Source organism: Vitis riparia, chromosome 18 (genome assembly GCF_004353265.1).
Source record: "Vitis riparia cultivar Riparia Gloire de Montpellier isolate 1030 chromosome 18, EGFV_Vit.rip_1.0, whole genome shotgun sequence".
NCBI classification, from domain to species: Eukaryota; Viridiplantae; Streptophyta; class Magnoliopsida; order Vitales; family Vitaceae; genus Vitis; species Vitis riparia.
In genome coordinates this window covers 8352280-8377474 of record NC_048448.1, presented here as the reverse complement: position 1 = coordinate 8377474, position 25195 = coordinate 8352280, and the positions used below count along the sequence as shown (strand labels likewise).

Genomic DNA, 25195 nt, shown 5'->3' with positions numbered 1-25195 from the left:
CGCCAATTAGGAATGGCAACAAGGCGGGTTTAGGACGAGTCACCCCTATCCCATTCTCGTCCCAAAATATATGGTTATTTTTCATCTCATCCCAAACCCGGGGTGGGGCGAGGTATGCACTCTCATCCCCATTTTAAAGTTATAATTAAAATCTCATCTCTGACCTGTCCCGACCCGAGTATGTGTATGCACTTTGTGTTGTCCAAAAAGAGGGGAAAACAATGAGTTACAAATCTATTGAAATGAGGAAATGAAATTAGCAAAAAGATCACACCTTGTTGCCACTAGATTAAAGATTTGTTGTATGTTTGGACTCTCCAAATTTTCTGATTAAGCTACAATTACAATGATACCAATAAGATGGATAATCTCAAATATCACCAACAAATCTCTCATCTTTTGCCAAGAAACTAACAAAGAAACATCCCAAACCAAACAAATCAACATTCGAAAAAAAATATCGAAAACGATTCTTGTGGAAAAAATGGCAGTAGCGTAAACCGATGAGACTGCTAGTAGTTGTGAATATGAGATAAACAAAGATGAATCAAGATGGAGGAAATTAGATTATTGAATGGATTTTCGGATGGATTATTTGATGGATTTCTACATTGAGTACTCCATCTGTCCAAAACACACCATCTTTTAGCATTTTGACGAACACTTGAACTGCTGATTGCAAATTAGGGATGAGTTTCAAGGACAAGAACGAGGATGGAAGGGATTTGCGGAAGCCATTTTTTCACTCTGAAAGCTAGTACAGAATGGGGTTGAGGCAATCTAGTATGATGGGGTCGTCTCAAGTGATTCAGGACAGCTCTGTCTCCGTCCTCGCTTGTGTTCTCATCAACAACCCTAATGATAGAGAGGAATAAGAACCCTAAAACGAGAGAGGAGACCAGAAAGGATAAAAGGAAGCAAATGTTTCTAGATAGGGGGTAAACTTGTAATTTCATATTCAGGGCGGGACGGGGCATATTATTACTAAACCCGACCCCGCCCGGAACCCAATTCGGGTTTTAAAAAAAAAAACCTGAACCGTCCTGTCCTCGATTTCTATGCTCTCATACCCGTTCTAATAGGGGCGGGTCGAGGCAGATGACCCAAAAAACCAATGAAATTGTCATTCCTACCGCCAATAAAATCTCTAACATTTATGGACCTATAGGGTTGATTTCGTTATTTGAAAAAGATTTCTAAAATTGACCAAGTAGTTGGGATTGTTTGACTGTTTCTTTTTGTTTATTGAAAAAGAGTTTGCTCTCTAGCTAGTTACCTACTTCTAGGCTTCAGACAACATGAATCTAGGTTGGTTGTATTCATTATGTTCCAATAATCCAATATGACTCCTTAGGGTGGTGGTCATATTGTCACCATGTTGCTTAATGGAAGTGCGCTAGTTCTTAGAATTTTGGCTTTAGTTTTTCGTTTGATGTTGTAAGCAAGAATAAAACCATTAGTTTTGTAAAAGTATCAATACTTGGATACTACATATATATATATATATATATATATATATATATATATATATATATATATATATATATATATATTGAAAGGAATTTTGACAAAATCACATGAAAATTGATCGAAACTCAATCATATTGAGAAAAAACTTTAAAAAATGATTAAATAAACAATGATACACGTATTAAGTTGTTTGTTGCAAAAATTGATTTACGTATAAATACATGGAATTTAAAAACATATTTTGATATATATTTATCTAATTTGGATGTATTCAATGATATAAAAGAAATAATAATATATGTGTAGTTTTTCTGTAACATATTTGTAAATTTATATTTCTTAAACTTAAAATAAATAAATAAAGACTAATTAAAAAAAATTATGACAACAATTTTTATATTTTAACAATCAATTAAATGAAATTTTTATACCAAATTGTTAAAATTCACTTATTTATTAAATTTTTATTTTAACATTTTGTATTTGGTATTTGGTATGAATGTATCAAAAAGTATATTCTTTTATGTACTTTATAACAACAAGGGTGACTTAGCCCAAGTGGTCAAGTGTTTCTAAGGGTCTCCAAAGAGTCCATGGCCCGCCACTTTAAAAAAAAAAAAAAATATATATATATATATATATATATTCAAGAAATAGAAAATGTTACATTAATAAAAATATTCATTATTAACTATTTTATTCATTGAATGTATACATTACATTTGAAAATGTGGGAAAAGTTTACATTACTACAAAATAAGTTGACACCTACTTATATGTCAATCATTTGTACTTTTCAACCATAAAAATAAAAATAAAAATATGACATATATTTAGTAAAATATTTTAATCATTATCTCTTAGCGGTGATGGCGAACTAGTGAAATTGAAATGTTATTCTGTTCTTATTATATAACCAATCATTTCTTCACGACAATAAGATTCATCGTAAGAAAATGTTTTTAAATTTCCACTTTCATCTTTACCTAATTGCATATAATTTCTAATATCTACATTATTTTTATTTTTACAATTTTCATGATGCCTTTTTAAATAACTTGTACTTGCATTTGAGCCACCACTAAGAAGTTTGTTACAAATTTTACATTTTGCTTTTATTTCTTTTTTATTATTTTCTAAATTTATTTCTATTCTATCAAAAAATTTTCATATATTTGAAGTAAATTTTTTGTTATCACATGCATTAGATGAAGAACAAGAACCACTTGCCATAATTATAATTATTGATAAAATATTATGCTAAAAATAATAAATGTAAAATTAAAATGTAACAAATAAATAAAAGAAAATGTGAAGTATGTTACTAAATTGGAAAACCGAAGCAAAAATTCTTTCAAATTTGAACTCTTTGAACCACCAATGCTTGTTTTTCACTACCAATAATATTGAATAATTTGAGACAAAATGCAATAATCGGAAATATTGTGGAATGGGAGAGAACTTAAGAGTTGAGAGAATAGAAAAAAATTGAGGGTATTTAATATTTATAGGGATTTAAATATTAGGATTTAATTTTTTTTTTTTTAATTTCAAGACCGTTCAACGGTCATATATTTGAAATTGAATTATGAGTGGCATGTTCAACGGTCATGTGACCGTTGAACAACCAACTCACTTTTATTTTTTTTCAAAAATCATACAACATTTCTAATATATATATAACTAATGCAAAATAGTTACACAAAAGATGGTCAGTTTAGTTGTGGCTAGCTCCCTTAAGGAACCATAAGGGAAGGGGAACCCCTTCCCTTCAAAGCTGAAAATTATTTTAATTTTTACCCCGGCCCGCAAGCCCGCCTAGCCCTCCCAGCTTGAGGGCCCACGGGCCTTAGATATATCAAGGGCCCGACCCGGCCTGGCCCGTTGACCAGTCAACGGGCTCAGTGGCCCGCCCCGGGCTGGGCCATGGGCCTTACTCCTCCGGGCGGCCCGGCCCGTTGGAGACCCTTAAGTGTTTCCCACTACATGCATGAGGTTTGAGGTCAACAAAATTCTGAGAAACTTTCATCATTGATTGTAAGGGAATGATATTCAATAGTTTCCATATGGCTTCATTCTTTTTTTTTTCTTTTGGATCAAAGCATCGAGCAATTCAATTTGATTTTACTTGACTAAATCTCATACTTGTTCAAAGAGAGAATTTACTTTAGCTAAAATCGGGAAACTTTCATCCTTGATTGTAAGGGAATGATTGATCTTTCTAACATATGATATTCAATAGCTTCAACATGGCCTTACTCTTTTTCTTTATTTTTCCTTTATTCTTTTTTTATTGGGGACTCAAAGCATTGAACAACTCAACTTGATTCTACTTAACTATGTCCCATGCTTATCCAAAGAGGGAGTTTGTTTTACCTAACCCTCTTTTTTAATAACAAATTAGAAAGCTTTGATATCAATAGGCTTCCAAGAAAGAATTGAATGTCTCATCCAACAAGCATCAACTCCTATCAAAATAAAAAGTACAATTCTACTAAACCAGCAAAAAAAACCTAATGAAAAAACATTATTGTATGTCTTTATAATCAAACTCAAGGAATTCCCTAATAGCTAATCAATACTTTTTTATAATCTTATTAAGGGAAAAATAAGCTTAAACAACCTATCTTCTTAGTAATAATGAAAGCTTAGATCTATGGTCATCCTAACATTTTAAAATTATAGTTCAAAAACCAATAAATTTTGTAATATTTAGTAAAGGGTGTTTGAGTTAGTGGTAGAACACTAGAACTTAAGTTGACTAGTTGTAGATTAGGGTTTTTTTTTTTTCAAATCCAAGAGTGTAATATGGGTCTCTTCTCACTTGTTGCTTTTTCACATGCTTTAGTGCATCTTTCTCATATATATCAATATGCTTAATTTCCTTGAGTTTTCAATAAGAGGGGTTTTAGGTGGCCGTGCCAATAAATTGTCATGTTATGGAATGATCATTGATTAAGATTATAAGCTCCTAACCATGATTAAGATCATAAAACTATGGTTGTAGCACTTCACTTGAGTTCATTGTATAAACTATGCATTTAATCCTTGGACAATGTGTCTCAAATAGAGCTCCGATCATCTTTGTGGCATGTAGGATTAAAGTTCGTCATGAAGAGCATATTATTTCTTGGAGAAGGATGTAGGGCTTCGTTGTCCACAGTAATAGAACTTGTATTCATCCCGGACAATTAAGCGAATGAAAAACATTTTTTTTAATTAATTTGCTTTTCCTATTTAAAGCCAAGAACAATACATAGTGATAAAAGTACAAAAATACAAGAAAATTGTAGCAATTCAGGAGAATAGGATAAATTGGACATTTTGCGAAATTGCTTCTATTTTGCAATGCCCAACTTGTGCTAAGAGTTTGGCGGAACCCAGCTATACAAACGCAATGGATCAGCTGGCAAAAGCCATTGACCATCTCCAAATGGAATGAACAAGTGCTTTATTGTCAACGATTGGTGTAGGCGATGAGCACCCACCAGTACCCCTTTCTTCTTTGACATTGTGCCGCAAAACAGTTTCTTAGAAACCAATATAAAGAACATCTAATCTTGCCGACTCTTTGGCCGTGATGGGCGCATTATTCTATAGCAAATTTCACTATTCAATAATTTGAATCTATGACCAAGTATCCTGTAGAAAGTTGACGTGGATTTCGTAGTACTTTTGTGGAAGGCGCACCTTGTAATCAATCATCATGGAGCGATGACTAATATCAATACCAACCTTCCATTCCTATAAGATGATTTCGCGTTTTCATTGTGCATTCCGCAACCCCAGCTCCATTTGCAATCTATTAGCAATTAATAGCCAACATGTCAATCTCTGGAATTCAAGGTCATTCGCTTGAGGTCACTGGTATGATCTTTTCCGTTAATTCTCAGCCAAAGAATTTATAGATCTTTAGCATTGTCTTCATTATCTTCTTCTTTTTCGTCTCTTGTTTGATTTTTGTGGGTTTTTTGATATATAGTCGTAGGATGTAGTAATTTGAGGGACACAGAATGGATATCAAGGCAAGATCCCTATGTCTGTCTTGAATATGGAAATTTCAGGCACCGAACCAAAACGTGTACAGGTATATATATTTTCCAGAATTTCACTTGATATATTAATGAACACTCCAAACCCATCTATTCTTTCCAACTGAATTAACTGGCTTTGAGCTTGAATTCACGCAATCCCATTTCCAATTGGTTGTATAGATGGAGGTAAGAACCCATCTTTCCAGGAAAAGTTCATCTGCACACTCATCGAAGGCCTTCGAGAACTGAATGTTATTGTCTGGAATAGCAACACCCTCACGGCGGATGACTTCATTGGCAGCGGAAAGTAATTCCCACTCTTTAAGAAAGTAACTTTGGAGGTATCTCTTGTCTCTAATCTTACTGACCCCGTTATGCTTCTTTATAGGATTCAACTCCACAAGGTCCTTTCCCAAGGTTATGATGATACTGCGTGGCCAATTCAGGGTAAATATGGAAGGTACATGAAACAAATACATAAATATAACTCAATGATCAAAAATTTTTCTTCCGCCATCGTCCTTTCTTTCTTCATCTGAAAAGCACTTCCTTGGGTGCAGGTACTCGGGAGAAGTTCGGCTCATACTGCATTATCCAAATGCTAATAACGTAATTCTTCGTTACAATATTATTTATTCCCAGTGAATTTCGATGAATGGATAAGGAATAAGCCATGTAACCAAAAATATATATTCATTAGTTCTCTCCCTGCTGCAGAAAACAGCCACAAGACTTGCACCATCAGTGCCATCATATGCAACACCCAATTCAGCCCTTTCTCCGATTTACTCGTATGATACTGCCCCCCCACCACTGCCAGTGGCTCCTTACCCGGCAGCCACCACCGCCTACTCTGCCCCTCCTTACCCTCCTGCCACCAGTTACTCTGCACCATCTCCTTACACAACCTATTCACCATCATCCTCTTACCCTCCTTCTCAATCTCCAGCTGGCTATCCCCAGACATGTCCTCCCTCTGGATATCCTTCACAAACACTCCTACCTCCCCCTCAACCTCTAACATCACAACCATACCCGCCTCCTCCTCAACCGCTAAATACACAACCATCCGCACCGCCCCCTCAGCCCCCAGCATCACACCCATACCCGTCTCCTCCTCAGGCACCAGCATCACAGGCATACCCACCTCCCCCTCAGGCCCCTGCCTATTATCCTTCAGGTACACTTTTGAGTCTTGACTCTTTGATTTGTTCTCAAACCGCGTATGTGAAAATCCACTGCTATTGTGGCCTGGTAAAAATATGACGTTCTCCAAAATTTTGACCAAATCCCCGATTGTGTTTTATGGTACTCTTTTTTTCTTAGAAAAAAAAATATATATAACTTCAATAGTCTAATATACTCGCTCGAATGCTGCAGCTCAATATCCCGCAGTCTATCCACCACCACCATACTAAGCTCTATATACAGATCTCCGGCGTGTCTGGAGACTGGAGACTGGAGAGGAGATACTAATAGCTTGTTGCATGTGAAGAGAACGCAGCATCCAGGAGTAGCTAAAATCGCTTATATTCAGAGTGTTATGTTGGTTGTGTATTGATTCGATTAATTTAAAAGAAAGTGTCGGCCATTTTGATAATTATCAACTTTGCGTCCATCCTTTTTTGGTCATGTTCCGTCTCCAAACAAATGGGCACTGCAGTGGCTAATGGTTGCTTCTATGCTCTCGAGGACAATACAACAATAGCTTTTGTAGGGAAAAATTCAATCACAAAAACAGGTCATTCCTCTCTCTTTTTGAACTTGTGCTTCGCTGGTCCTGAAACGAGAACTAAATTCCCTAAATACTCTTTTGATTGGATTTCTACAATCGCTATAATTAAAAAATAAATATGTGCTTCAATAAATTGGAGGTTAGACTTCCGATTCAGTGCGAAACGTGTACCGCCGGGTTGTCCTTGACCCGAGTTCAACAACTTTCTAATTAGCCTTATATATGATTTCTACACTCTTGATAAATGAATGGCATCCAAAAAAGGAAACTTACATATCAACAATGACTTTAATTTAAATTTGTAATTCGAGATACTAAGATATTAAATCAATTACTTTAGTTTTTTTATTAAATGATAAGGCTTCATTTGAATGTTGAAAATTTGGAAGAAAAGATAAAGTGGGCACAAATCAACGAAAAAATCTTTCTTAATTCTTAAGTGATTAATAGAAGTTAGGCATCTAGCATAATAATAATCTAATGTGCCATACTTATTTTTAAATAATTAAATAAAAATAAAATATTAAAAAAAAAACCTAAAACTAAGAATAAAATAAATATCGAAGTCAAATCATCTAATTTTATTTGATTTGTAATATCGATAACATTGTTAACATGACATCTTATATTAGATATTTTTTGTTTTTATTTGATAATGAACATTAAATCGTTTGGAATTATTATTAAACACTCAAAGATGACGGAAATTTTTTTTCATCTGAGGAAGAATCTACCCAAAAGGAAATACATAATTTAAGAGGGTGAGAGAAATATATACTAGTATGATCCGGCCCAGCGGCCCAGCTTCCCAGAAGCCCAGCCCATTCACCCGGTCGAAAAGAGAAAAAGGTTGTATTCGGGGGCTTTAACTGTAAATAGATGGGTGCTCCATAAAGTCGTCTTCCTCGATACTCCCAAGGCATCCGCCCCAATTCACTTGCACCCATAAATCATCAGAGGAGGACCTGGATCCATAAGACTTGAAAATGGACTTTCTAGGGATAGATTTTAGCTGTGCCTTTGGATCGCTGCGGAGCGGCCAGATTCCGCATAAGGACTGCCTGCTTCCCATTATCTCCAAGCTCCTCGGTTATTGCATCGTCGCCGCTTCCACCACCGTCAAAGTCCCTCAGGTAGCGTTCCTCATCAACCCTTAATCCTCTCTTCTGTTCATCGCCAACTTAATGCCAAAGCACGTTAAATTTTAACACTGTTGCTTTCTCGGGTTTTTAATTAACTAATCCCTTGAATTTAGCTGAACCTCTTCTTGTTCGACCTAATCTTTCTTTTCCTTCCCTTTTCCCAGCAACCAAACGGAGCGCTAGTGTTTTTTAATCTTTGATTACTTTTCTAAAATTCTGATGGATGATCGCACTCTCGATTCGCGAATATTGCTTGGATTCCGATTTTGTTTTATGGATAGGGAAATCAATCACTAACGACTTTGATCTTGTAATAATAATGGCATCAATATCGCATCATATTTACTTTGATATTAAATTCTACATTAGTCATTAGGTGATTGATTAAACAATATTTCGGTCATATTAGGAAATGCACTGCCAACTAGCTCCCCTTCAAACAAGCTTTTACAAAGTCATGGTTGTTTCTGGTACTTGAAAAACCTTGATCTTGTTGGTTGTGTTGATAAGCCCAACCACTCTTGTCATATTAGCTTAAGTGTATGAATGCTTGTTTCTTATTGGAGAAAAATTATAAGTTATCTATCAATATATATAAATAAAAACATGATATTTTTTATGGTAAGAGTTGTATACTTCCTGAGAATGTAGAAAGTGTCTTCCTGTGTCCAGATGCCACATTATATGAAAGACCTGACTTATATACAATTCCAGTTGTACAAGTTGTCAAGTTCCCATTTGATTGGATATGATCTGCTTATGTTTTCATGAAAATACCTCTGAGATGCTAAAATAGAAGTATGTTTTCAACTAAGGGATCACATTTTCACCTACTTATAACACATTGGATGGTGAAAAATATCATAGTTCTCTCATGAAGAGTGAGAACAGTTCTGGCCACAAAACAATTAGTTCTGTTTATTACCATCTGATTTTTCAGTCTATATCATGTGTCAATTGTTTTTTACAGCCATAACTTAAATCCATTCTGCAGTCAACCTGAATCAAACAATAATGCAATTTGGTTTTCAATTATGTCTTCAACTTATTTGATAGAGTTTTCTTTCCATAGATAAATCTAAGATCTAGTCTTGAATTTTGCAATCTGGATCTGTGTGTGTGAATTCTATACATAACATCTATACAAGAAGGAAAATAAACAGCTAAAAAAAAATATAAATTGATTTAAACCAATAACACAGTGAGAGGCTTGCACACCCGTGACCAAACTTCAGGCTTGATGCCTTTTTATTAGTTGTAACTTGTAAAAGTCAATTTCAAATATAATCTTGTCCAGGAAGTTCCAAAGTAAAGCTTTTCGGATTTGGATCCACTCTGTATTTCATGCTCTAACAACATATAAAGTGTAATCTATTTATTATGTCCTAGCATTCCATTCAGGTTTGGCGATTGTGCTTCTTGTTGACCAGTAAGATGTCACTGTTTGCTTGAACATGTGCTACAACACATTGCAGCAAGTTACCTAATGTTTTCTATTACTTTGACAATATATGTACTTTGATGTTATTTTATTTGTAGATATTAAAAATTTTGAAACATAAAAGCATCAGAGGGCTTAGTACTGTAGCCTTTGAGCTGGAAGTTGTTGGCTATACCATTGCTCTGGCTTATTGTCTCCACAAAGAGCTTCCATTTTCAGCTTATGGGGAGTTGCTATTTCTTTTAATCCAAGGTATATTCAATGGCCTTTACTTGTATTTTCTGTTGTAACAGATTGTTGACAAAATGCTATCCAGTGATATGAAGGTGGAAAAAAGGAAAAAAAAAAAAGAACAAAGAAAATGCACACGCGTAATATGCAGATGGAAACTGTATGTCCTTAAATGAGCTTGTGTTGATGTTCAGGAGGTATCACCTTGATGCTTAGGATTGCCAATAAATTAGTTCAATAAGTAGTCCTAAAATAAAACTTTTGTGCTGAAACCCATTGTGGGTCACAGTCCAGTCCGGTCCAGTCCAGTCCATGGTTATGGCACATTGGCAGGTCTTATGACATGTTGTCTAAACTTGACCTGGACTTTGGACACTGAAGTGTCTAGGTTACAAGAGACCTAAACTAAGTTCTTTGAATCATTTTACATTAATTATGTATATCACAGGATTTTGGACACTGAAACTGTCTGAATAATCAGACCCAAAGTTACGTTCTTTTAGCCATCTATCCTTAATTATATATAACTCAATCTCAAGTTGTATTAGTTGACTTGGTGCTTTGAAAACCTCATATCACAATCTGAAGATCTGACTTACCCTCTTTTTTGCTCATCTTTACAGCTATAATTTTAGTCGCTATAATCTACTATTATTCTCAGCCTGTGGGAATCAAAACATGGATCAGGGCATTACTGTATCCTGTTTGCTTGCTGAGGGAGACATTGTCTTGAAATTGTTCTTTGCACAAATAAAAAATATAGTCCTCCTTTCCTTAACCATGATTTTCAGTTATTGTGCTGTGGCACCTACTGTTTTAGCTGGTCAAGTTGATCCAGTCCTGTTCGAAGCTCTTTATGTGAGTAGCAACTTTTGTTTTTGTTGAAGCTAATTACAGCTCTAGTTTTCTGCCTTGTTCTTATGGAAATCCAGATGCATGTCCATTCAAATGTTTAGGCATTCATCTTTTATAATTATATTATTATGATACTGTGGCTTTTCTAATGTGGAGATCATCTGGTACAGGCATCTCAGCATGCGATATTTTTCTTTGCCAGGGTCCCACAGATATGGGCAAATTTTAGGGTAAGTTGAAACTAAAAGATCTTTCTGCTGTTGAGAAAATTGTAGAGTATATGCTATTAACCTTTGATCCATGTTCATAATTAAATTCTCAATTTTCAAAATCCAATTGTTGGAACCATCCTTAAAGCTTTACTTGCATGTTTGTGCCTGTTTTAGGGTGCACAACTTGTAATCTTTATAGTCATCAACAGTTTTTACCACACCATTCTGGATAACAAGGTCTTGTCTTTGCATCACCTTCCAAAAAAGAGAATGATATTGATTCCTCACTTTGTTTCTGTTGCCCATTTAGAACCAAATTATTTTTTGCCTCAAAATTTTTGCAGAATTTGAAATCAACATTTCTCTAGCATTTTTAAGCTTTTTCCTTTGTTTTTTTTCTGCTAACTTTTGTGTTAATGAGGAGTAACTATTCTTTGAGCAGAACAAAAGCACAGGGGAACTCAGCTTCTTAACATGTTTAATGAATTTTGGAGGTTCCATGGGTGAGTTTGCACTGTGGATTGCACTTGTGCTAGGATAATTTGACATCTTTTGGGAGAAACCTATGAATTGTAACTGTTTGTTTTGCAGTGAGAGTCTTTACAAGCATCCAAGAAAAAGCTCCAACAAGCGGTATCCTTTTAATCTCCCATAATTGTGGAATAAGTCTCTCTTAATCTTATCTACTAAAAACTAGAAAATCTGTGGCAATACCATTGTAGCCATATCTGAGTCACATTGTTGTCAGAATTCCCAGGTTTTACCAAATGCAGGTGCAGATATGAAAATCGTTGCCCCAAACCATACAATCAAATACTGGTCCTTGGATTTTGTATTTTAAGTAAAGAGATGTTGGAATTTTCTTTCTATTGCCATAAACTCCCCGAAATGAAGAAAATTGTAAAATGTCAAAAAACAATAGAATGGCCTTTAATGGAGAGCTGCAACTTGGGGTGGTTGGAAGTAAACACAAGCCTAACTGAATCTCATCTTAATTTGGACAGTTTCAACTCAAGTTCAAATTTGAGCAGGTTTTTTAAATTGTTTGGTTGGGTAAAAATTTAATTATTTTTAAAATTTATGTACTCTACATTCATCACTACATCAGTCCATAATCAATTAATTATACTTAAAGAATGAGTATTACAAAAGGAATGCATCTATGGATAGACGTTAAAATATGTTATATGGAAAATGTAAAAACTTGTAATAGAAACAATTCATATCAAAATAATGTGAGGTTTCCTATCATGTTACAACTACTAGAAAGGTTAGTCATTTTTTTGTTTCATATTTTATTTCATCTATTTTAATTTTCCTTTTAGTTCATGTATTGAGTGTTGCAACATTACATATGACATCTAAAAACATTGTGGTTGACATTCAACATAAATAGCATATTAACATATGTAAGTGTTAAGAGTGAGTTTTAGGTTAAGCTTTGGAAAATATCTCTCTTTTTTCCCTACCTTTTTATCATGAAAATTTTCCATTCTTTTTGCTATTATCCCCTTCCTTTTTCTCACTTCTCACATAAAAATGAAAACTTTCTAAGGCTACAGAGGAGGCCAAGAGGTAAGTGGAATGAGTTTAGTGTGAATGTATGGTTCAATGATGTTAATGAAAATGGACATTAGATAGAACAAAAAGGTGAAGCCACATCCTTCTAACCCCTACTATTTTGAGTGAGCCTTTTGAGTGGTTGCATGCCATGAAGGTAGGAACAAAATATGTTTATAATGCACTGTTGCAGATTTTTGTTGTATCACATCAGTTAATAGGTCTTTGAATGAAAATTCCCTCCCTAACTTTTTATGGAATTCACACCGTACTGTTTGTTCACTGTTTTGTGTTACACCTAAGCTGCATATACAAGTTTTCACTTTTATCATGTATTCTTTCTTTTACCCATTGTCTTCCTTGATGCTTTGAAGTTCTTATGGGCTCTGTGATTGGTGTTGTGACTAACGGAAGCATCCTGAGTCAAATAATTATATACCAGAAGCCACAGGTGAAGAAGGGGAAGAAAGTAGAATAGAAGACAATACCTGTTTACAGTTAGCACTTTGCTTGAATTCAAGGTTAACTGGTGCTGCAGGTGATCCAGCGTGCTATAGCTACCCATGCATATGGGAAAATTGAAAATTATCCATTTAGTTAATTATTATTTGAAAATTGCTTGAATTCAAGGTTGGACAGATGCTGCGAGTGTGCCAGTTTGTTCTGGTTGTCAATGCACGAAGGCAAGTTACCTAGATTCTTACTCTCAAGATGCAGTTTAGAGTTGTTTATTGGATGAGTATCACTTAGTGTCGCCATATAGTGTTCTCCTTTGGTTCATCTTTCTTTTTTCCTTTTTAGCCTTTTAATGAAGTGGGTTTTGACCTTTACCTCTGGATAAAACTTCATTACTTACATTTAATTTGGCCAATATATGGATCTCACTATTTTATGCTTAAAATTCCTGCATCCAGATTGGTGATTCACTTTTCTAAACCTCAGATAATGGTTTCAGTTTATATTACTTCATATGTTATCAAGGAAGAGTTTATTTTCTTTGTTAGATGATTAGTACTACTTCTCCCACTGGTAGATGCTTTGGATCCGGAGTTGGCCTCAGTGGGGAAAGTTCCATTACTATTTTTATTCTTATGTATTGGGAATGCTGGCATGAAGGTAGTGTTCATTTCGAGCTTTAGCAATTCAGGAGAATAATGGTTTTTTTCTTTTTTCTGTTTTTTGGTTTGTTTTTTGTCATTAGCCGTCTGACTACTGATGTGCTCCGGCTCTAATGCATCTTTTGTATTCTTTTTTTATATTAATTGATTTTTTTTCATTAATTATCTTCTTGAAGAAGAGTTTTGAACTAATCCTCTATGATCATATGGATTTGTTTTAAAGGCAATTAAAAAAAGGGGGGGGAGGATGAATGTGTTGCTCGCATTAATATGAGAGAATTAGTTACATCCCCACCTAATCTCTCTTTATATTTTTTTTTTTTTGAAGAGAACTATGAAGAAGATAAAGATGGGGAGTTAGGGATTGGGATTTGGGTTGGAAGAGGGAAGAAGGAAACAGGAATATTATCTTTTCATGATTTTTTTTTTTTTTTCATTTTTGTAAAAAATAAAGGAAAAAAGAGAAATGATGGATGTTTTTAAATTTTTTTCTTGATATAATTATTCATTATTAATAATGCCTATGGTATTACGTATATTATTATATTATTAAAGAAAAGGGTAAATCAAAAGAAGATACTGTCACATTTATGGTTAAAAGGGCAAATAAAAAAGAAATGGCCCATGCAAACTGTTTAGAGAGAACCACAGCTGCATCTAACCTTATTTATGTAAGAATAACTTAAAACGAATCATGAGCTATAGTTTAGGAGCATTACAAAAGTGTTCGGCCGTGTTAAATGCATAATGCATGCGTGGCTGAGAGAATGTTTTAGGAGGGGTTGCTGGCCCAGCTAATTTTTTTTAATCAGCTACCCAATTCACCAAGTTGGGCTAACGCATGCCGGACGTTGAGGTTGAACTTGTTCAAACTTGGATCCATCTTACTCTTAAGATTAAGACAATATAAACACGCAATACTTGGATTACACCTTTTTATACCCTCGGTTTTAATTGTTTCTACCAAAATACTCTGCAAACTAATTAAACATTTTCCACTATTTTAAATTAGTTATTTACAAAATAATGCATTCATTATAGGGAAAAGACCGAGACATAAAAAGCAGACGGACTCTTAACGTAATCCCTGCCAACTTTAGGCCTTGACATCATCTTTGAATTTGAGGCCTGAATTGAGCCACCAGCGCCCAATTTGAATTCTTAAGCTCACATTCTATAATCTATAGGGCCTGGGCGTGAGACAGGCTCCGCGTTTGGATCCTTTCAGACTGGTTCAGAATCCGCCCTGATTTAGGTCCCTAGGCAAGATATCAATAGAGGGCAGAATTGAACCCACTGAAATTGATTGGGTTGGATTTGGAATCAAACAGATTGAACTGGGTTTGTCTTGGGTTGATCCAAACCCATGATAATTTGCCCTGGGGTTAGAAGATCTCTGCCAGTCCTGCCCCAAACCATCCCACATATCAAATATCAATAGGGTGCTATTAGCAAGGTGGAAGTAAAAACAGGGAGAAAAAAAGAACAGCAGATACATTCGACTTGATGTCAAATTTATGACCAATTTGCCATCCAGGATGCTGTACTGGTGAACGTATAGGCTGACTACTCCTCAGTCCTCGCTCTGCGAATAATGCGATGGCACTAAAGAAAGCTGCTATAGTCGTGGCGCCCGCCAAAGGCAGCTCTAATTTAAGGGCTGTGGACATACTGGGATATTTTAGTGGACGAAGACTCAGCCACATTAAATGACTTACGGTCCAAGCTGATATTTAGGCACAGAACCTGAGTTGACCAATAGTCAATAGGAAAGATATTTTAGCCCCATTTGATTGCCCTAACTGAAGAGGGGAAATAACGAAAGAATAATAGATACGAATAAGCCTATCTTTTTTCCATGCTTTTTCTTTTCTTCTTTCCACCGTCTCTTCATTGAAAATCTGCTGTATTCACCCAGTTGTTGAAAGGGGCCAAAATATCAGTTACCAAGGCACCAAAATCTTGTGAATATTTCCCATCCCGGTGGGTAGGCAAGTCAGGATTCCAGACACTGGAAAACCACCTTGCCATCTTCAACCATGGAATAATATTCAAATCTCATTTAAAAGATATGCACGCACACAGCAGCCAGAATCAAATAGACAATGGTGGGTATGAATTGAATAAACAATGGGGATGTGAACAATTTTCTACAAGGACTCAAAAGACAGTCTAATTTGGAGCTGATTACTCACTCCTAGGCCATTACCCATTACCGGGACTAAACTTTGAAGCCGCCTGCCAAAATTTGATCCTTGGAACTTTTAAGCAACCTTTGCAAGTTAGTAGGAAATGCTAACCAACGCAGCACAAAAACCACCCTTCATTCCTGCACCCTGCAAAGGATAAAGCATAACTTACTACACAAGTATGATTAGACCTTAGCAAATGTATCTGATGATTATTTTGGTAGACAACTACCAAAAGAAAAAAGACACCTATCCTTGCTAGCATATACCACATTAATAATATAAGGATTTCTCATCTTCATTGGTCAATCAGCTAACGACCATATGAGCAAAATAAGATCCAGCATAGTATACAGGAATTGTAAACAGATGTTACCAATGATTATTATAATCACCCACTGGTGATTCAACCAGAGGAACATACCACTTGCATGTACAAATGTTTGCCATTCAGCTCCTGAATCTTGTTACCCTGTAATCCAACAAGTTCATGTTGTATCAGCCAACCATAACAAGCAAACAAGATCTGAAAGATGACCATGGTTGCCACACATCAAAATCAATCTCCATATCATTGAGATATCCCCTGGTGCAACCACAGGGGAAATTCAAATAAGAAAATTATGGCCCAATAAATTTCCCACCTAATGCAATGTAGCTCGTAGGGCAAAAGCATCTTAAAAGTGACCTTGATGGTCAATTCCATCAAGCATGCAAAGATCTTCCTTTTGACATTCATGTATTCAGAATGATATTAGAAGAGTGTTTGGTAAATCAACTTATTAATGACTTAATATGACTTGACAACTTAATTTAAGTTATTAATTATATTAAGTAAATTTGGTAAAGTAACTTAATATTGTAACTTAAAGTTAGAAATGACTTTGTAAATCAACTTAATGACTCAATATAATTTATTAACTTAAAAATAATTGTGATTGCGATGAAAGCTCTAAGTTGCCTTTTGAAGAGAGCTATAGGAGGAGGTTTTTTGTCCGCTTGTCAAGTGAGGGGAAGAGGGGGTGAAGGGGTTGCAGATGCAGATGCAGATGATACCTTATTATTCTACGAGGCATCCCAGAACCAGATGACTTTTTTTATACTGGCTACTTATGTGGTTTGAGGCTATTTCAGGGTTGAGAGTTAACTTGGATAAAAGTGAGTTGATCTTAGTGGGAAGAGTGGAGAATGTAGAGGATTTGGCTTTAGAACTTGGTTGTAAGGTGGGAAGTTTACCCTCCACTTACTTGGGGATGCCATTGGGTGCTCCTTTCAAGTCCGTGGTAGCTTGGGATAGAGTTGAGGAGAGGTTTCATAAGAGATTGGCTATGTGGAAGTGACAATACATCTCTAAGGGTGGGAGAATTACCTTGATTCGAAGCACGTTGTTGAGCCTGCCTATTTACTTCATGTCTATACTCCTCACTGACCTAGGTCAATGAGATTGAGGCTAGAGCAAATTCAAAGGGATTTTCTCTGGGGTGATGGGGCTCTTGAGCGAAAACCTTAATTGGTAAGGTGGGCAACCATTTGTTCAAATAAAAAAAAAAAAGAGGGTTTGGAGGTTAACAGTCTTGCTATTCTCAATAAGGCTCTCCTTGGCAAATGGAGCTAGCGTTTTACGAATGAGAGAGAGACCTTTTGGAATCAAGTAATAAGGGGGAAGCATGGGGAGGAACGAAGTGGTTGGTGCTCTTGCGAAGTAAGGGAGGGATATGGTGTGGGGTTGTGGAAAGCAATTAGGAAGCTTTGACACCTCATTAGTAGTAGCCTTTCCTTTGCGGTGGGTAATGGGCAAAGGGTGAGTTTTTGGAGGGATAAGTGGTGTGGAGACATACCCTTGTGTGAGTCCTTCCCCTCTTTATTTGCCTTAGCTGTTTCCAAAGAGACTTGGGTGAAGGATGTTTGGAATGTCTCAGAAGGTGGGGAGAGTTGGAGTCCTCATTTTACTAGACCTTTCAATGATTGAGAGGTGGATGAGGTGGAGAGACTTTTGTTATGGTTGGGTGCGAAGAGAGTAAATTTGGATGAGGAGGATAGGGTGTTGTGGCCGCCAATGGAGAGTGGTAAATTCTCTATAAAGTCTCTCTATAAAGCCTTAGGATCGGAATCCTCAATTTACTTCCCAATGAAGATCATTTGGAATTCCTGTGTTCAGCCAAAAATAAGCTTCTTTGCTTAGGAGGCCTCATGGGGAAAAGCTTTAACTTTGAACCAAATTCAGAAGAGGGTTGGGCTTTAGTAAATAGGTGTCATCTTTGTCATTCAAATGAGGAATCCATAGATCACTTACTTCTCCATTGTGTAAAGACTAGGGCTTTGTGGGAGATGCTCTTTTCTCTTTTTGGAGTTTTGTGGGTGGTCCCTTCTTCGGTTAGGGAAACCCTCTTGAGTTGGAATGGATCTTTTGTGGGTAAGAAATGGAAGAAAGTTTGGAGAACGGGCCCCTTGTGCATTTTTTGGACAGTTTGAAAGGCAAGAAACAAAATCGCCTTTGAAGACAACATGTTGTCCATCCAAAGGCTAAAAAGTTCTTTTGTGTACTTATTATGGTCGGAGACTGAGTTGTTTATAAAAGATGGTCCTTCGACATTAATAGATTTCATTGATTGGGTGGATTCCCCTTAAGGGAGGGGTTGTCTATTGTACATCATTTTGGACAGTTTTTTGTTTCAACTGTGAAGGGGGTGAGTATATCTTTCTTGTATTTATTGGGCCGCTTTTTTAGCGCCTCTTTTTAATACAATTTCTTTTCTTTACTTATCAAAAAGTAAAATAAAATAAAATAACTTAAGAATAATTTAACTTGAAATCAACTTAAGTCATTAAGTATCAAGTATTAGGTTTCATCAAACACCCTCTAGATGCCAAACTCACAATTCATAGCTTCTTCTATCACAACATCTGTTATTTGCTAAAGAAAATAAAAACCTAGTTTGTTCAGGGATATAGAATAAAATAATCAAAGTTTGCAATCAATCAAATTAAGAGCCTCTACAAAATAACCAACTTAATATAACATTTATAAATAGACCTTTCTCTATTAAAACAAAAATTGGTTATCCTTCAGTAAATAGAAAGTGGCAAGTAGCAACTACAAAATAGTTTTAGTAAAAACAGCAATCTTAGGCCACATTTTGTGCAGCTTTGATATGTAGTGCTGCCAGTGACACCTCAGGAAATAGCTCAATTATACTGCCAGCCTAACAATAAGACAGGCCTTAGGAGTATTATCAGCTACACAATTAAATTCAAAGTACTAGTAATTGCTTCAAAAAGTCACTCTGACAGAACTCTTCTCAGTATGGTTAAGACTAAGCTAAAGCTCAATTGCAGCAGCCCAAGTTTAATTTCCTTGGATATATCACCAAACTTACAAATAACTATTCAAAAGTCTCTCTCCAGTATGTATCTATACCCAACAAGCATAAGAAAGCTTGACATAGATCTCAAAAATGTAAAAGAATCTCCCATAAGATGGCCAAAACATGCCAAAACCAAGGGATCAAAACATATACATTTTATTAACTGAATGTAACTTGTTAAAGGCCCATATTTGAATCAGCATGGTGAAAACATTGACTGGATCTTAGACAAAAAGTAAGTCTAATTAATTTTAATTTTTTAGAAGATCTAATAGTTTTAGAAAAGAAATAAGAGTCTCAAATAGTTAATAGATAGGTTAGGTTTACTTTTTCATATTTTTATTCAAATTCTAAAATTTTCTAAAGGCTATAAATATGACTCATTGATGTAAAATCGGTTTAAGTATTAATGGATTAATAAAATCATGCTTTCCTGCATGCTTTGCAGCTCTCAATGTTGAGACTCCATTGATTTTCTTCTAGGTGAGACTTCTAGAAGGCCTTAGTGACTCTTAGATTTATATCTCTTCTTCATCTTCTTATCCTCTTTGCCTATATATTTATTTTATATATTTCTCCTTCCATAAATTTTGTCCCTTGTTCCTCTCCTTAAACCCTAGCCCACCAATTTGATTGTATACATCCATTCGAGAGTTGTCCTACATTAAACTTAGCCAACTACAATTAAACCAACTTGATCAAGAAGTATTAGAAAAAAGTAACTTCAATTGCATTAGTACCAAAGAGCACACTACCATATTTTACAAGCAAATGTAACCCATAATATATAAATGATATAAACCATAATAGAGAAGATAGATAGACATGAAGCTCTAAGCACCTTTTCTTTCTTGGCATACAAAAATATTAAACCAAGGCTAAAGAAATTGTGATTTTATGGCTCTTCAGGTCGACTGTTTGTAAAGATAGAGAGCATTGGTGCAGAAGTTTTCTTATCTCATCATATGCAGGAGGTATTGCAACAAGGTGTACTCACCATACCTGAACCACCATATGTGAGACCACAGAATAATGGCCCACCAGGCTCATCATGCAAATAGTTACATGACATCACCTTTAGTGGGTCAGGGTGTGTGTTGCCTTTGGACCCTGCCAACCAAGAGATATACAAGCATATCCAAATATAAAACTGGATAGACCAGATGGTGTATTGATAGTTATACCATGTAATCTATATATACACACACTACTAACAAAGGAGCATATCAAACTGCAATAGTTAGCAGGTTTGACAATGGAACCAGATAGCTCATCCAGCATGTTCATAAAAAAGCCAAGTTACTCACAGTGAAAGATGTCAACTGACTTTCTAAGCTGTATACACCCAAAGAGCACAAAAGAAATAACCATCATTTGCAATATGTGTGAGCTTCATATGGTTACTTAGCTAAAATGATAGAAAACATATAAGGAATCAATACATGTTCTCTCAACATATGTTACTACTGCCACCAAAAAAAGTGCAAGAATCCACAGAGGATGAGCTAATAACTATTCAAAAGCAAAGAGTTGTTTATCGCCACAACTAACATGAGAGCTAGTTATGGATTATATCATGTTTCCTTCAAATTGAAGTAACCAAGGAAAGGGAAGAAAATTGAAAATTATCTTACATATCATCCTAGCCAGTTATTAATTAATATCTGACAATATACTGATCTATTCCACATATTTTCTCCTACTGCTCTTCCAATTGTCACAAGACAGTGTCAACAGAGTAAGTTACCAACGAAAAAAGCAACAGTTCCAGTAAGTATATGAGATAAACCAAAGAGGGGAAAAAGGGTGGAACTGATAAAATCCAACCCCAGACACTAGATGTTCATTTCAGGCAATAAAACACACAAGGATAGATACACAAAAGACAGGAGCAGAAAATACAATAAAAAATAATGTAACTAGATCAACAGTGTTTTTCATTTCCCAAGTTCTGTTCAGTTACTTCTCTGATTACCCCGGGAACTGCTGTTACTGCTTGTCCACCTTCTCAAAGTTGAGGCCACTAAATTCCTTCCCGTTAGAAGCCCTAACCTTGCCTTAAGAGAGTTTGATCGACCAGAACTGCTCGAAGCAATATTAGCAGCTCCATTTTGACTGGCCAAGGGAGGCAATTCAACTGCATTTTCCTGTGCCCCACCATCACTAGCACTTGCATCTTGATGCTCAGTTTCACCCGTGTCTAAATTGACAGCCAGTGATTCCCTACTTGCCCTCAATCCATCCGCACCCTCATAAGTCACTGCCCTGCACTTCTTAACCTTCACCTTCACCAAATTAGGGCATCCGCATGCAAGTGCTCTCATACCCTGATCCGAAACAGGGCAGCTCTTGATACATAGCTTCTTCAATGCTAAGCATTTTGCAGCAATACAAGAAATCTCGGCATCACCAACAGTATCACTCGCACACAATGCCAACCGCTCCAGATTCTGGCAATTTGCAGCCAGCATCTCCAAACTCAACTTTGTGGGATTGACACCAATAAGAACAAGTTCCTGAAGATTGGGGCAACATTTTGCAACCGCACTTAGACCTTCATCGCCTATCCTGTTTGCCTTCCATCCATCAATGTGAAGCTTCCTCAGAAGTTTACATCGTTCAGCTACTGACACAAGTCCTGCATTCGTGCACTCGGAAGTCTTCACAAGGTGTAAGATCTCAAGATCCAAAAAATGCGATATAGCTACTAGGCCGAGATCACTAACTTGAAGCCTTTCCAGATGGATTTCAACCATACTAGTAGTTCGATTAGCAACAAGCTGGAGAAGGTTGTCGCAATCCCCAGAACACCTGAAGAGTTTTAGTGTCCGTAGATTCTTGGCGCCGATAATAAGCGGCCAGAAACACTGTCCATTATACTGCTCCTTCAAGCATATTGTTTTGAGAGATGATGCAGCTACACCGGGCCCAATCTGGTCCACAGCCGATCCATCGGAGATTCCTCGGAGGCGCTTCACGGATAACTCTTCGAGAGCAGAGCAATTATCTAGGACTGCGCTCATGCCCTTGGCTCCAAAGGTACAAGATCCACATGAAAGCTTTTTCAACCCTTTGCAATTCTTCGCAAAAACCCCCATGCCGGCATCGGTCAATTCACGGCAAGCGCGGAGTTTGAGACGAGTCAGATTCCTGCACCCGAGAGAAATGAGTATAAGGGCATCGTCGCCAATGCTAACAGATCTCCGATCACATTTGAGAGCGAGTTTCGTCACCGCGTCAAACCTAGAGAATAGAGAAGGAACGACGGTAAGTAGATCGGAGTGTGCATTGAGAGAAAGTCGATGACGGGTCTGACCCTCAATCCGGAGCCATCGCCGACAGACGAGTGAGCACTGTTTGCGATCACCAGATCCAAGCGACTGGAAAATGCAAGCCAAGCATTCGTCGGGCAGATCGGAGATGTAGTCCAAGTCTTCATCGATCTGCCGAAACTGAACGTTTTCTTCGACCTGCATCGAAGGGATCTGCACCATTGATTTACTCCGGGATCGATGAGGGTGATTGCTGCCTCGGCGACTAGATCCTGATGATATCGCAGAAGTAGAAGCTGATTGGCCCATCCACTTCGACCGGAACTACTAACAGCGAACCAATACGAACCCTAATCCTCCTTAATCTAAGCACCACCGGAGCTTAGTTTGAGGCTGAGATCGGCTCTAAGGTTACGGATGGCCTCTCTCAACTTCCGCTCTGCCGTCGATGGTTGGTAGACGGACTTCAAATTAGATTTCATTTGGCTTTTCTGGACTTTGTTACCTTATTCAATCGCTCATCCATCTCTTTTATTTCTTTTTGATGAGTGAGATTCCAGAGTGGACGCCCCCGTATGCTTACCATGCACCCTGCACCCAAGTCGCACGTTTCTGCCCCAATTTTCCATCACGTGCGCCCACTGGTTGAATGTTAGAAGCTCCAGTATTCAACCCTGTGCCGTATGTAAGGAGTCGCATCCTCCTAAATTTGAACTTTCTCCTCCCACCACCACCCATGGACAAAAAAATTCGTCTTTTCACGTCTTAATGCACCTTTCTTTATCCATTCTTATTGATGAACATGCCCGCCATTACAGCAGATTCAATCATGCTTACGGTTGAATAGAAGCACTAATTTTCAAACTAAATTAAAGGAAAATAGTAAGTTTATCAGGAACTACCTACCCTCAGCATTTGAAGTCTATGAACCAAACTCAATGTGAAAGACAAAAATTCAGTCTGTTGAATCCATCACATCTACCAATAAATACAATTCCCCGTCCCTCGTGGTACCATTATTTACGATCTGCTGGTTGAGTGGGACGTGGCTCTAGTTTAAATTTCAATCATGACCTAAGACTAAATACAATTGATCCAAAACCGGAACGAAAAAGTGTGTTTTGTGGTCAAATTAAAAAAAAAAAATTATTTAAAAATAGTTTAAATTTAATATGTTTATTAAAAATAGTTATGATTCAAATTAAAATATAGTATTTAGATGATCAAATTAATTATCTTTCATCTAAAAGATGACAAAAAATCTTAATTATTTTTAATTAAATATATTAAGTCAAAACTTTGTAAACTTTTTTTTGTTTCAAATTAATGAAAATATTTATTAAAATGCAATTTTCCAAAGCTTATTTTGTTATGACTTTTTACCCTCATGTTTTTTGGGGTGGAAACTGGAAAGAAAACACCGATGAAGAGAGGATGCGCAATTCACGAATTTACCCCCACAAACAGGTGGAATTTTTTTTTAGTGAAAGCTAAGCCATCCGTTTCAACAAAATATCTTAATCCAAAGTTTAGAGTTCTGAGCTAAAATAATATGTTACAAAAAAAGAAAAAAGAATTTGTGACGTGGATATCCAACGCGCTAATTTGATCATTATTTTGATAAAAGATTTATTTTATAAATATTTTTTTTTGTAAATAAATTAATTTTATTCAAAACTTAAGACATTCAACAAGTTAAAAATTCATTCATTCTAGAGTTTAATCATGATTTAACACTTGTCATCTTTGTCGTTTAATTGAACGATTTCATCAACATAATTTGATGGTATTAAAATTCAATCCATACTCTCTTAATTTTGATTAAATAAAAAGAAAATTCAGTCAAACAATATCATCAAAATTAAAAATAAAATAAAAATACATTTTTTTAATAATGCATTGCTTTGTCCAATTATTATATTAATCTTAACACTATTTCTTGAAATATTTACACACTTAATGGATTTTTATTATTATTTTGAACTTAATTATTTTTACTAAGAATTTTTTCTTTTACAATTTTTTTCATTAATTTATTTTTATTTCGTGATAATTTTTTCTCACCTTTAATATGTTTTGAATATTTTATTTTGTGAAATATTAACGATGGACTCCGCCAACATTTCTACTTTTAAGCTATATTGAGGTAATATAGAGTCTGAAACAAGGAAATGACTTCTACCTAATGTAGGTTTGTCGTGTCATGCCTATAGTTTCTTTATTGTTCTCTTGGAAGAAGACTTGACTAAGTCTCTCCAAAAGGTTGTTTCTATACTCAACTTGGAGGAGAAGAAACATATCTTTCTATGGGAGTTCACCAAATGGATGGGTGGTTGAGGCGTATGGTTAAGACAAAAATTTGTTTGATATATCACTAAAAAGGAAAATTACGTAATATATTTTAAACACATGAATTTGTTTGGTGGATTGTTTAAGTAAGAAATTGTCTAATATATGGCTAAAAATAAAAATTATCTAGTGAATGATTAAGGTGGTATTTGGTTTTTTAACTTAATACCGAATGTAATTTACTTTCAGATTTTAAATTATTTGTTTTTAATTTTTTTTATT

At 35.9% G+C, this 25195-nt stretch overlaps 3 protein-coding genes across 3 annotated transcripts; 2 read left to right on the top strand and 1 right to left on the bottom strand.

Moving 5' to 3' along the window:
• The first annotated feature begins 5226 nt into the window (after window positions 1-5226).
• LOC117907619 (leucine-rich repeat extensin-like protein 1) lies at window positions 5227-7228 on the top strand. The gene is made up of 7 exons (XM_034821220.1): window positions 5227-5337; window positions 5453-5557; window positions 5685-5811; window positions 5893-5964; window positions 6065-6113; window positions 6222-6684; window positions 6885-7228. Exons 1-7 carry the CDS (start codon window positions 5295-5297, stop codon window positions 6920-6922), a joined length of 897 nt encoding a protein of 298 aa, XP_034677111.1. The 5' UTR covers window positions 5227-5294; the 3' UTR covers window positions 6923-7228.
• An 897-nt stretch (window positions 7229-8125) lies between these two features.
• LOC117907063 (mannose-P-dolichol utilization defect 1 protein homolog 2) lies at window positions 8126-13581 on the top strand. Its single transcript, XM_034820425.1, has 8 exons — window positions 8126-8372; window positions 9921-10074; window positions 10677-10749; window positions 10845-10911; window positions 11079-11138; window positions 11563-11623; window positions 11712-11753; window positions 13055-13581. The coding sequence occupies exons 1-8, from the start codon at window positions 8226-8228 to the stop codon at window positions 13156-13158; spliced, it is 708 nt and encodes a 235-aa protein (XP_034676316.1). The 5' UTR covers window positions 8126-8225; the 3' UTR covers window positions 13159-13581.
• A 2316-nt stretch (window positions 13582-15897) lies between these two features.
• On the bottom strand, window positions 15898-23361 carry LOC117906673 (F-box protein At1g47056-like). Its single transcript, XM_034819803.1, has 3 exons — window positions 20350-23361; window positions 16412-16459; window positions 15898-16134 (listed from the first exon to the last, which is right to left on the bottom strand). The coding sequence occupies exon 1, from the start codon at window positions 22931-22933 to the stop codon at window positions 21308-21310; it is 1626 nt and encodes a 541-aa protein (XP_034675694.1). The 5' UTR covers window positions 22934-23361; the 3' UTR covers window positions 15898-16134; window positions 16412-16459; window positions 20350-21307.
• Between the last annotated feature and the right edge of the window lie 1834 nt (window positions 23362-25195).

Excerpts from the sequence above, each read along its gene's own strand:
- LOC117907619 (XM_034821220.1), top strand. The coding sequence starts at position 5,295 with ATGTCAATCTCTGGAATTCAAGGTCATTCGCTTGAGGTCACTG. Across the intron at positions 5,558-5,684 it reads CCGAACCAAAACGTGTACAG|ATGGAGGTAAGAACCCATCT; the intron begins GTATATATATTT and ends TTGGTTGTATAG. Across the intron at positions 6,685-6,884 it reads CCCTGCCTATTATCCTTCAG|CTCAATATCCCGCAGTCTAT; the intron begins GTACACTTTTGA and ends CGAATGCTGCAG.
- LOC117907063 (XM_034820425.1), top strand. The coding sequence starts at position 8,226 with ATGGACTTTCTAGGGATAGATTTTAGCTGTGCCTTTGGATCGCTGCGG. Across the intron at positions 8,373-9,920 it reads CCACCGTCAAAGTCCCTCAG|ATATTAAAAATTTTGAAACA; the intron begins GTAGCGTTCCTC and ends TTTTATTTGTAG. Across the intron at positions 10,075-10,676 it reads GCTATTTCTTTTAATCCAAG|CTATAATTTTAGTCGCTATA; the intron begins GTATATTCAATG and ends TCATCTTTACAG.
- LOC117906673 (XM_034819803.1), bottom strand. The coding sequence starts at position 22,933 with ATGGGCCAATCAGCTTCTACTTCTGCGATATCATCAGGATCTAGTCGC.